This window comes from Phyllostomus hastatus, unplaced genomic scaffold, assembly GCF_019186645.2.
Source record: "Phyllostomus hastatus isolate PE091 unplaced genomic scaffold, TTU_PhHast_1.1 phas_scaffold_46, whole genome shotgun sequence".
NCBI classification, from domain to species: Eukaryota; Metazoa; Chordata; class Mammalia; order Chiroptera; family Phyllostomidae; genus Phyllostomus; species Phyllostomus hastatus.
This window is the reverse complement of record NW_025334032.1, coordinates 7,438,448-7,450,868: the sequence shown is the minus strand read 5'-3', so window position 1 is coordinate 7,450,868 and position 12,421 is coordinate 7,438,448. Positions and strand designations below refer to the sequence as shown.

The 12,421-nt window shown below is 35.8% G+C and overlaps 1 protein-coding gene across 2 annotated transcripts in view; it reads right to left on the bottom strand.

The window, feature by feature from the left end:
- The window catches only part of ITGBL1 (integrin subunit beta like 1), a 253,169-nt gene that overhangs the window by 240,206 nt on the left and 542 nt on the right, over window positions 1-12,421 (bottom strand). For both annotated transcript variants that reach the window (XM_045821829.1, XM_045821830.1), the window contains exon 2: window positions 11,338-11,555. In XM_045821829.1, the coding sequence (XP_045677785.1) occupies window positions 11,338-11,555 (218 nt within the window). The remainder of the gene's footprint in view (window positions 1-11,337; window positions 11,556-12,421) is intronic.

Genomic DNA, 12,421 nt, shown 5'->3' with positions numbered 1-12,421 from the left:
GATTAATACTGCATATGTTAATTCAAAATTGCAGAAGAGAAATTCAAATATTCTTGGGCACTGCACTAAATGGTGTAAGTTAATACAAGAGTAACTGATTACACAGCTTTTGATGCAAAATAATGTGATCTTAAATATTCCATTAATCTTTCTGAGGCTCAAGTCTTTATCTTTAGAATGGCAAGATGAGTTATCCAGTAGATTTATTGTAAGATGTCAGCACCACACAAGAGGCATACAGCAAATCCTATATAAATGTTAACTGCATTATGATTATCATATATCAATTTCATGTAATACTATGGGATACTATGGGATACACTTATTATAACTAAACAAAAATTTTAAAGTGTATCCCAAAGGATTTTTTCCTAGACCGTTAATTGTTATTCTTCCCCAAACACTCCATACACATCATTCGCTAGTTGTTCTTCAAACTCATGTGGTTTGACTAGTTAAATTGTCCATGGAGAGGGTAGAAAGGACTATAATTTTTGACATCTACACACTCAGGATGAATTTCAAGATGTATACAAATATTATTTTACTGCATTCTATTAGGCTGTGTGCAGATAGTTGAGAATTAAACAAATGTCAGATCCACTCTATAGAATACTAATGCCTGTATTACAACACCATGTGGACACTGAACAATCATTAAATAATAACTCATGGAAGTGAGAGTTCTTAAAATTCTCAAAGAAAGAAGGGCTTTCAAGGTAACAGGACTTTTCTCTTTCATGTTCACGTGCAGGAAAGGAAAATCTTTCCACCTTTTTCTTCAACCTGCAATCCCACTAGATTCAGCATCTGCTTTTTTATGATGGTTCTATTCCCTTACTAGATGCATTTCTGGAGATGTTTAATGAATGCTTGCTGAATTTAATAACTGAATCTTAGAGTAAACTCTTGTGGTAATCCAATCAAAGTTATTTAGTTTTCAATAGACACTTTTCTTCCCTCACCAAGCATTTCTGTTAATTCACATCTCTTTGTTTTCAAAAATGCAATACATACATTAAAATCACATATATTTGAATTTCTAGATTTTATATTACAAATATATTAATTTCATAAGCACAAAAGATAATTTCTAATGTGGTTTATTCATAATAGCCAAATATGTAATACACAAAATAAGATTAGCTAATATTCATGAAATTAACAAATGTATCTATTTGATTCTCTTATCTACCTTTTTGCCCCCTTTTATAGACAAGGAAAACAAAAGGTTATGAAAGAGTTTCTCCCATTGTTGACTCCAAGGGATGCTTATTTAAATAATAGTTGATGCTAAATGCAGTCAGTCTAAGAACTTCAGTTACAGCTGATAGAAATGCTCTTTGTTGGTGTGACAAGTAACATAAGTCCCAGTGATTTCTGTTACCTGAACTTCTTTTGATGATTAAGAATATCACTCAAATGAATAAGGTCCGTTTTTTCATCTGTTCACTTTTTTAGCTTTGATGTGCACTTCTCTGACATTAGATAGAAGTGAGAGTCCAAATCTGTTTTACTATGAAAAAAATTAACAGAATATGTATTTTTAAATGCTAAAAGGATTTCTAAAATTATGTTCTCATTTCATGACTTCAAATTTATGAAAATATTTCCCTAAATATGTGGTTTCAAAACAATTTTAATATGCTTGAAGAGAAGCAATCTAATGATTTCTTCTCAGAGTCACTTAGTATGATAGCTAGAGAATAATTTTGACTACCTCTTAAAAGTAATGTAAGAATTGAATGAACTCTTATGTACAAAAATATTTTCCATCAAAGCATGCTCAAATATAAATATTTTCCCATTATTCTTTTGCATTAGTAACACAATTAATTTTAATGCTTCAATCCATCCAACCAGTAATTGAGAGAAGTCTATCCAGCATATAGCTAATAAATAAAATATTTTATTTCCTAAAACAAATGAATTCTTTGCATGTCAAGATACTCTTAGAGTCTATATAACTACTGATGTTAACCAAGAAAGTAAAAAAAAAGTTCATATCTTGTCTTTAGCATTTTGGAGAGAAATATATTTAAATGGCCAAATCATTTTGTTTAGAAAAATAACTAGTTTTGTATATTTTGCACAGCAGGAAATAAAAGCTTTGAAATAGCAGTAGTGACCAATTAGGAAATGTATTTACCATGTTTGGATTTTTCTGATGTTGGCTCTTTACCACCCCAACTGGCTAAATCACAAATTTAGTTAATGCCTTGTTATGAGAGAAGTTTCTAAGCAATACCAAAACTCATTGACTTTTAAAAATTTGGGGGCCACCATTCCCTATGAAGTATGCAGATACAATAATAAAACAGGAAACTAGCATGGGTAACTATTCACTTGGAATGATTTGATGTTTGAACTGATGACTGTGTACAATTAGGTTGAGAGGGCTCTTAGCATAGAAAATCATCTTACATCACAATTTAGGACTAGGGTGATACAAGGTCAAGCCAGTGAGCATCCTTATAAAATGTCTTACTTTTCTTTTTCCATTATAAAACCATCATTCTTCTTCACAGCCCTAAGTAAGATGATTTAGAGCAGACAAAAGAATGAGTTCTATTACAAAATACAGTTTGTTACTTGCCAGGAAATGTGATACTTGAAAAGACAAAGCATTCTTTTCCAAAGAAAATGAAATTTGCAACTTTCTTGTGGTTCTCTACCATTATCAATTGAAGAGTTAATGGAAAATAGCTTGAGAATTTACTTGTGTAAGGACCTAAAAAATGCCATGGAAAATCCCACCTGGTACTCTTGGCAACAGTAATACTACACTTTTCCCCTTCTCAGATTTGACTCTTGACCTTGAATCTCACATCAGGCCTTGGCACCCAAATTTCCCTAAGGAAAAGGGCTTCAGATCTCCCAGTTCCAACTGATTTGAAGTTTCCATTTGCCGAGATCAGCAATGTTTGAAGACACGTTTATTAACAGTTCTGTTGGCTGGAGACTCCCTCCTTCATACTTTGGAACTCAACTTCCTCTGGTGGAAATGTCTGTGTGCAGGTGCAAGAGCCAGAATACTAGATAGCTGTGTGCATGTATGTGTAGAAATGTGTATGCACAATGTTAAATTGGTGTTTGAAAATATTGTTTAAAGCCTTCTATATCAAAAAAACAAAACATGCAATAACAAAAACCAGAAACAACCAGAATATTCAGTAAGACTCAAATAGTTTAACAGAAAATATATTCACTCTATAAACATTATATGCTTATTAAAATTTTGAATTACACATATTATTGAACTATACTGATGATCATAATATATTTTAAAGAAAAATTTTAATAGTGTATTATTAAACTAGAATGACAGCTATGGCATATTCTTAAAGAAAATAAAGCAAGTGAGAGAGAAGCATATCTGTGTGTATGTGTGTATGTATGTGTGTGTTTGACACACATATTTATACAACCTAAATTTAATATTGACTGACTCCAAAAATGATAATTAAGACAAAGACTAAAGAGGAGTCCCCATGCACACATATTTAATGTACTTGAATTCAATTATATGAGCTTAGGCATTTAATGTACATATTTGACAATAAAAGGAGGTAGAATAATAATTTTAACAGTGTAAAGATTCTGTCATTTCATTCAGTAAGCAGAGGCTCCAAGTGGGTGTGAAATGGGAGTGTGAAGGTGTTGTTACCTCCATGGGCTGATATTCTTGATATACATCCCTTTGAGCATCTTATCAGGCTGAAGGGCCCCCATACAAGAATACAGAAAAAACTCATTTAATACCCAGCCCCAAACCAAAACTGTCTTCCTACCATGGAGTAAATATTCATTTACTGTGGTAGTGTTTGCTGTGCTAGATTAAGAGATGATGTAATGAACTCAAACATGGAGCCTTCTTTTCATTTGTCAGGACAATATTTAAACTTCAAATGTCTAATCTTTGTGCTGATATAGAACCTGCTCTCTGCCTAAAATGCAACCTTATTATTTTTATTTACACACACACACACACACAGTGTGACATTTTGTAGCTAACATGCATTATGTTTTAATAATTTTAATATACAGATAAATAAATTTAAAATATAAGTATTTTAATACATAAACAATTTATATCTTCTCTCTGGTAATGTAATTTCTGGTAACCAGATTTTTAAATACTATACCACTATTTCCTAGAAATAAGAACCTCCTAAAAACTGCTAGGTAAAAAAAATAGTATATGTTGAATATATTAAGAAGTGCGGAATATACACCTATCACTGGTCACTTAGTTGATAGCAATACATTGAAACAAAGATGTCTTCCCTTTCTTAAAATAATACCCCTAGAGTTTCTGGGTTTAATAACAACAGTCATAATGGCTACCATTTAGAGTGATGGTTATGTGTCAGTTATTTTATTAAGTGCTTCATTTCTCACTTAAACTTTACAATAACCTCCCTCATAGTGTTCATTGTACCCCATTGTCAAGATGAGCAAACTGAGTCTTACAGAGTTCACACAGCCTGCTGAAGTCCAAGAAGCAGGTAAGCTGGTGTGCTTCCCAGCCCTATTGGCCTATAAGCTCAAGCTCTCAACCTCTATATGTATTCTACTCTTGCCCCATTTTAATAGATTTGAACTTTTTAAATAAAACCATTGTTTCAAATAGGGTTACACTTAGCTGCCAGTGGCAGAAAACCCCCAAATGGCAGGGCAAACAAGATAAAATTTATTATTCTTATGTGTAAAACCAGTCCAGGACTGTTGTGGCAACTCCAGAGTGTCCCCAAAAAGCCAGATTCCTGTATTGTGGCTAGGCCATCTTCAGAGTTGGTCACCATATTCATCTCTTGACTCAAAAGGCTGGTGGTACTCCAAGTGAGAAAGGTGGAAAGGCAAAGCAAATGCCTCCCTGCAAGTCAGCTCCCTTTTAGTACCCCAACAGCCCCTCTGCTTACATTTTTTTGGCCATGATTTCACCCCATGTCCACGTTTAGCTTTAAGAAGGGAAAAAAGTTAAAAAACTGGGATTTTTAAGAACTAGAATGTCACAGATAAATCTTTTATTTTTACATTTCTGTGATTACACAAACCCACCTCCAATGTCTGCAGAATGTTCAGTAAATATTCAAAACCTTGTGAAAGTGAGTTATTTTTATTTTGTTTTGTGCTGTGCTGACTTTTCCACTTTTGTAAGTTGCAGAAGTGGTTTCTGGGATCAACCTATTGAGAATAGTACTTTGGAGTAAATAAGGGAACAGCCTGGAAACATAGATATGTCATTAAAGGTAAAAGTCAGAATCAGAAATGCAGTGAGTGTAAGCCCTTTGAATTTGCAAAAACCTTGATGTTTCCAATAGAGAAAAAAATTAAATTCCAGATTCAAGGACTAATCATAAAGTATTGAAGGTAGGGCCTTGGAACTTTCCATCTAATGAAGTATGATGGTATAAATCCTGGCTAAGATTGCAGGGACAGACACACAAAAGTCAAGCTCCTGAAAGAGAAACTTAACCATGCGGTGAGTTGGAACATGAGAGTTAGTTGCTCAGTCTCATCCTGAAGTCACCAGGGCTAAAAGCTTACCCAGCCTTGACACTATGGAACAGGCATGTTGTACAAGGTGAAGCAGCTCCAAACACTCACTGACAGTCAAGGGAGGAAATGTGAAGCATAGATTTAAACCTGGAGGAAGATGTAATAAAAAAGGAAAATAACTTTCTGGGGAGTAAATATTTTAGGACCAAGTATCAAGCTAGGGAAAGAGAGGGACATCATAAATAAGCATGATAACTCAAATGACTTAGTAATAACTCCTATGTTTTAACATTATTATTATCCTCATTTGATACTATTATTGTCCCCATTTCATAGATAAGGAAATGGAAGTTCTGAGTGTTATAATAACTAGCTCCACAATTCACATTGAACCTAGACAACTGCTAGACTATATATCACTCTTCATATTCTGTACCAGAAACCTGGTGTTCCTTCTAAGAATTAATGTGGGAGAGATTAAGACCAGGGAAATTAGATTATGAGAATAAGCTCTGAAAAGGAGAAAAAAACTCAGTACTTACATCCTGAATGGAACATAAGAACAGCCAGGTATAAATAAAGTTGGAACCTCTTTTCCTCACCATTTACACATCATGGCATTCCTCTTGTATTTTACAGGAGGTTGGCTATGGTAGAAAGAATAAGGTCCACAAAGATGTCCACATCCTTGCTCACAGTTTCTGTAAATATATTACCTTACATGGCAAAGGAAACTTTGCTGATGTGATTAAGATTACAGATCCTCAGATGGGAAGATTATACTGGATTATCTGATAGGGCCATATCTAATCACAAGTCTTTAAAAGTGGAACACTTCTCCAAACTGTGGTGGAAAACGATGTGACAAGGGAAGAAGCTCAGAGCGATGGCATCATGAGATGGATCTGACACCCTATTGCTGGTTGTAAGATGTGAGGGTACACATGCAAAGGACCCAAGAGAGTCATCTAAGAGACCAAAGAGAACACCCAGCTTACAGCCATCAAGGAAACAGGAACCTCAGTCCTATAGCCACATAAAACTAAGTTCTCTCAACAATGAATGACCATGAAGTGGATTTTCTCTGAGAATCTCTAGAAAAGAATGGAGCTTGCTAACACTTTAGCTTTGGGAGACCCCCATCGAACATCTGACATACAAAACTATAAGAAAATATGTTTGTGTTGTTTAAGCAACAGGGTTTGTTTTGATTTGTTATAGCAGCAATAAAAGAACTAATAAAATAGCAGGAGATGGAATTTAGGCAAGTGCTTTACTTCCTAACTCCTCAGACAGGGAGTTCTTCAGACAAAAAATCATATCTGGGATCTCTGTTTCTATGGAATTGACCACATACCTCCAAACCCTGAGATTCATGAGTCACAGGTCTTATTTAACAATCTGTGTCTTAGGCCCAGAGAGCTGAGTAGCATTTTGCTAGGGTAATGATACACGGAGACATGGGATGTCAGTTTTAGCATCATGTCTCAAAATACGTTGAAGAATTTTGATAACTCTGTGAAGGAAGCTTATGCTTTGTGAATTTCAAACTTGTAATACAAATAATTTTTCTCCCTCGTGTTCCCCTCTCTTTCCACAGAAATTTTACTTAAAAAAATAACTGCTGAATTTGAATAACTGCTGACATTATTTGATCTAGGTACCATATTACTAAAATGTGCTCCTCTAGAATATCAAGGTGTGAAAATGACCTGGCCCAAGGCCAACATATTTTGATATCTGTAGTTGAGCTTCAGAGTACTGTCCAAATAAAGTGGTATTAGTTGAGAGAAAGTGATATACAGGTCTGGCACTTTTCTGAGAATGAAAAACCTTTAAATTTATGTGTCACTTGGGGTAAGACAAAATACATTTATCCAAAATGGATGAACCTAGGGGAGTAGGACTCAAACAAGAGGTTTGTATGAAGTGGGTGAGTGAGCTTAGTCATGGGGTGGGGGGGTCCTGAATATGTTCTCCAGAACTTCAGGAGGTGTTAGGACCACCGTGAAAACACATGAAAGGAGACAATTGAAGCCTGTCTGTTCAACACATTACTTTACTGGAGAGGGTGTTAAAGAACAGGTTTTAATAGTGTTTAAAATTCATCATAATTCTAACTTAATTCTGTCTGTGTTGGACTGTAATTTAAGTGACATGTAAACTGAGTTCCTCCTCATCAAGTGTCTACCCCAATCTGCTGTGTCATTGGGCACCACATTAATTCCCATGAGCCTGAGTACTAACCATGTTTCCCATGTTCAAACACGTTGTTGCTCCCACATGATGTTTAACTGAGCACAAGCTTCACATCCAGGTTCAAAGTCCTTCATAATATGTCAATCTGTAACTCTCAATATATCTTCTACTACTTTCCCCACAACCCTAAGATCCATCCAAGCCAAACCTATAATCCCTTACTATTCTCCAAACACACCCACATACTTTTCTGCCTCTAAACCTTTGCTTGAACTTTTCTTCACTCAAAATTCCAACAGTCTACCCTTTAGATTAACCCCCCCAAACTTAAAGGTGTGTGTGCTACCACATTCTTAAGAACTTTTAACTATAATACCACACTATTTAACTTCTGCCTTAAAGGAACTTTCAAAGAAATTTGTAGAAATTATATTTTGCATTGCATTATAGGTATTTGATAGTCCTCTTGACCTCTTTACTCAATAGGAAACTCTCCTCACATTTATACCCCCTTCAAAAACAGAGATAATACAACACTTCATAAAGGTTTGCTAAATTGAATTTAGGTAGCTCTTTCCAGTTACTAAAACTAAAACTCTTTTAAATAATATACATATATATAACTTAAAAGAGTAATATATATTATATATAAATTCATTTCACATAATATATACTTATATATCTTTATGTATATAAACATATGTGTATGTCAAAAGTGATTAGAAAAGATTTTTAAGAAACTGATATTTTGTTTAAGTGAAATCATAGCTGTTCAGGGGGGTTTCCAGGGATGCCTTAAATGTTAACTGAAAATTTGTTTTTATGAAACTGAACATTTTATTATTCTCTAAGACATATCTCATTAGAACATAACACCCACAAGAACAATCACTGGGTCAGGCTTTATGCTATTGAAGCTTAAGGAAGATGCATGAGACATGAACAAGTGGACACTGGAAGAAATACATCACTTTTGATCTTGTAAATGTAATCACTTTCAACTAGCTCAAACTAAAATAAATATGTTTCTTGTGATTCACAGTATTAGAATTTCAGTGAACTAAACTTTAAAAGGGCATGTGTATCTAATACAGCTGCTCTGAGGCTGGACCAAAATAGCTATCCTTGCTTGACCTTTTGAGCTTTGGATCAATAGCAACACGCTAGGACTACACTAAGAAAACTAAATTGCTTTCATTGAGTCAATTGCCCAACATACACAAAGCCAGGCCCTCTATCTATCTATCTATCTATCTATCTATCTATCTATCATCTACCTGCCTATCTATTTATCTGTCTATCATCTATTGTATCTGCCTATCTAATCTATCTTTTTGTCCATCTATCTATCCATATTAGCTCACCTTTTATGCATTGCTATAATAATATTAATAATATTGAGCACTGACTTTGTGCAAAACACTCTTTTAAGTGTTTTACATATGTTAAACCTCACAATAATTCTTTGAGTATTGTTATTATCCCATTTTACAGATGATGAAATGGAGTTTAAGTTATTGCATAAGTTCACACAGTTGATTTACATCCTGGAAAATTTCCTCCAAAGGCCAAAATCTTAACCACTGTATGATATAGTACCTGAGCAGAATTTTGTTTATTCACAGAGGTTGGGGAGGTCTCTGAAAGCTACTCTATTTCTAGAAAGTACCTACAGGAATTATCTTAAAGATCAAGACCAAAGTGCCCATAAAAACATAAAAGACAACCTGCTGTGTCTCTATATTACTAACTCTAATATTGGAACTACTTGTTGAAAATGAAATTGTGAAGCTAAATTTAAAGTACAAAGCAAGTGGGCAAGCTGGCAAGGCAGCATGATGGGTTGTGTATAAGGATTTCCTCATGGTCCAGGCAAACACAGAACATCAGGCAAACATAGTCACAATATTTTCAGGGACAGATTCTTCCCCAGGCCTTGTAGCACAGGTCTTGAAAGGCATCAGTCAGAGTGATGAGAATGGAAAATGAACACACTTATTTCATTCAGCTTTGAAATGAAGAGAAGCAGTTTGCCTTCTACAGGAACACACACACACATGCAAACAAAACTTCAGGTGACTCAGTACAGCATTTTGTATCAGAAAGAAAGGAATGCAGTGACTAAGATGTTATGGGTGAACAACAAATCACTTTCCACGGGAGGAAAAAAAGATCACTGTCTACTGCAGCATTTCCTCTGCATGATTTTAAAGAAAGGAACCAGAGAAGCTTCAGTAGGAGAAGATGATGACTCCCATAAGTAGTTTCACTGGTTGAAGACTGAATCTTAATTCTTCTTTTCCAAAGAAAGAACAATACAAAATGTCCTTTAAAAATGTATTCAGAACTCATTATATTGAAGATGCCTTACCAAAGGAAATAAAATCCAGAGAAGCTAGGTAGAAGTTGAATTTGGAATGAGATATTAAACAATACTTAGCTTTCATCCCAAAGGGCTGCACTTAATAATACTGTAGCTTATGGGACTGATGAAGTTAAAATAACACATTGTGGCATTCACTACTTTTAAAGGGTTGAGCTGAAGCCTTCACAGGATAAACAAACCACATAGAAGCACCTGTGCTCCTCTGAATTACTTACATGACTATTTTTTCCACTGCCAAACAGTCTGCATATTAAGTATTCCCTCTATGCTCTTTTAGGCCCAGGTGCCAAGAAAAAAACATTTTGTTATAAACTCATTCTTGATCTCTGTGTGTTACTGTTGGACTCTGTATTCTTAGCTACATTGTGGGTAAATAAGCTGTGTTTTTTTTCCTACAAATATGCCAAATCCTGGCTGGAATGTGCTGTGTTATCCTTTCACTAACAGAGTGCTTGTATCACTTACAATGACCTAATTGAGGTTCTTGGACTTAAGTAAATGGCATATTTAGGTGAAACTAGTAGAGATGGGGGTGTTCTCTATGAAAAAATACCTTGACCCTTTCCAAAATTCGTCCCAAATCACTCCTTAAAAATGTGCAAGGAAATGAATTTATTTTTGCTCCACCCTTACAAAATACCAAGTTTCACTGAAGCTAAAGATTTCAAGCTGCTAAAACAATGCAGAAGACATTGCTTCTAAGTAAATATGGACCTACTTATTTTTTCCTTGCCACAGTTCCTGATATGCACTTATATCTGTGAACTATACCCTAAATATAAGAGGGCAAATATGAGTTCAAAAACACACTCTGCCCCCTAGAATTTAAGAAAATATGTCCCTGTATTGCCTTAGTTAGAATAAAACACAGGCTTATGTTCTGCAAATATTATGATCACCATTAATGTTTGGGGTAGAAGAATGCAGCAAAATAACTCCCTTTGTGAGGAAGTTGAGAAGTTGAGTCTGTAATAAGAAACTAAAATACAAACAAGTGAAATTTATAACTAAGTGATTAAGTTTGAACCCCAGGGTGGAGGAAAGTGTTATAATACAATTCTAGAATTGACTAGCAAAAGAATACCCTCACAGATGGCAATAATTTCTAACTTCCTTGATGGCCCAGTGAGCAGATTGTTCGAGCCTACCCTTCTCTCCCTGGGGGAAATGGTGGAAACCCCAGAAGAAAGTGTTTCCCTGCTCCCTCAGGAGCTAGTGTGTCACAGAGAGGGAATAGCGTCCTCCCTTACCTGCACAGGTCCTCCCGTCGTAGGTCTCGCACACCCACTCCTGGCATTCACACAAGGGCCCAAAGTACACTCCTGGCTCCTTCACGTGACAGATGCAGACCCCACAGTCGCACCGGCCCTGGCCGTGGCACAGAGCGACCCCTGGGGGCTGCCCAGGAGCCCGGCACCGACGCTCCGACTCTGCCTGGGACAGCCTGCACGTGGCACCTGACCCACTTCTGTATGGGGCGACAAACCATAGCAGGGCCACAGTCAAGCACAGACACTGCTCCTAGTGCTCTGAGCCCATGTTTCCTCCCAGATGGAGACACAGAATCTCTGAGGCCCCACCTTTCTCTGGAGGCCAACATCCTTTTAGAGATGCTGTCTTAGCCCACCACCCACTGGCTGTCACCTGAGAAATAACCATGACCCAGTGTCTCAGTGATGACCTTCCCACCTAGGAATAAAACCATCTTCCATTTGGACAGAGGTGATCCAGCCCTGCCCTTGAAGTTTGTCCTGAATCTTTTATGCACACGTAGATTGCATACAAATTATTCCAAAGTATGACACTTTGCTGACTTTTCAGTGCTTTTTGAAAAGTGTCATTATTATCTGATGGCCAGGGACAGTTATTTTATGAAAAAGAGGAAGTGAATATATAGAAACAGTTATATATGTTATGAAAGCATAGAGCATAATGTTTTCTTAAGTTACATTAAGCAGTGCTTATAAACTAAACTTTAAAAGTTTAGCTTTGCAATGCGCCTCAAAGTCTCTTACAGAATTAATACAAAATATAAACAGACCCAGAAAATAATTCAACTTTATAGGCTCTAAAAATGTATAGATGCTCATAGATAGAAGTATGTTTAACTTATGGCAGAAATTCCTCCTGCCCTGACTGGGTAGCTCAGTTGTCTACAGCATCATGCCTCTACACTGAGGTCATGGGTTCAATGACCCATCAGGGAATATACAAGTGTCAACCAGTGTCAAGTGAGTGCATAAATAAGTGAAACAACAAATTAATGTTTATCTCTCTCTCTCTCTAATCAATAAATTTAAAAAAGAAAAAAGAAATTCTTTCTGATATTTTTTG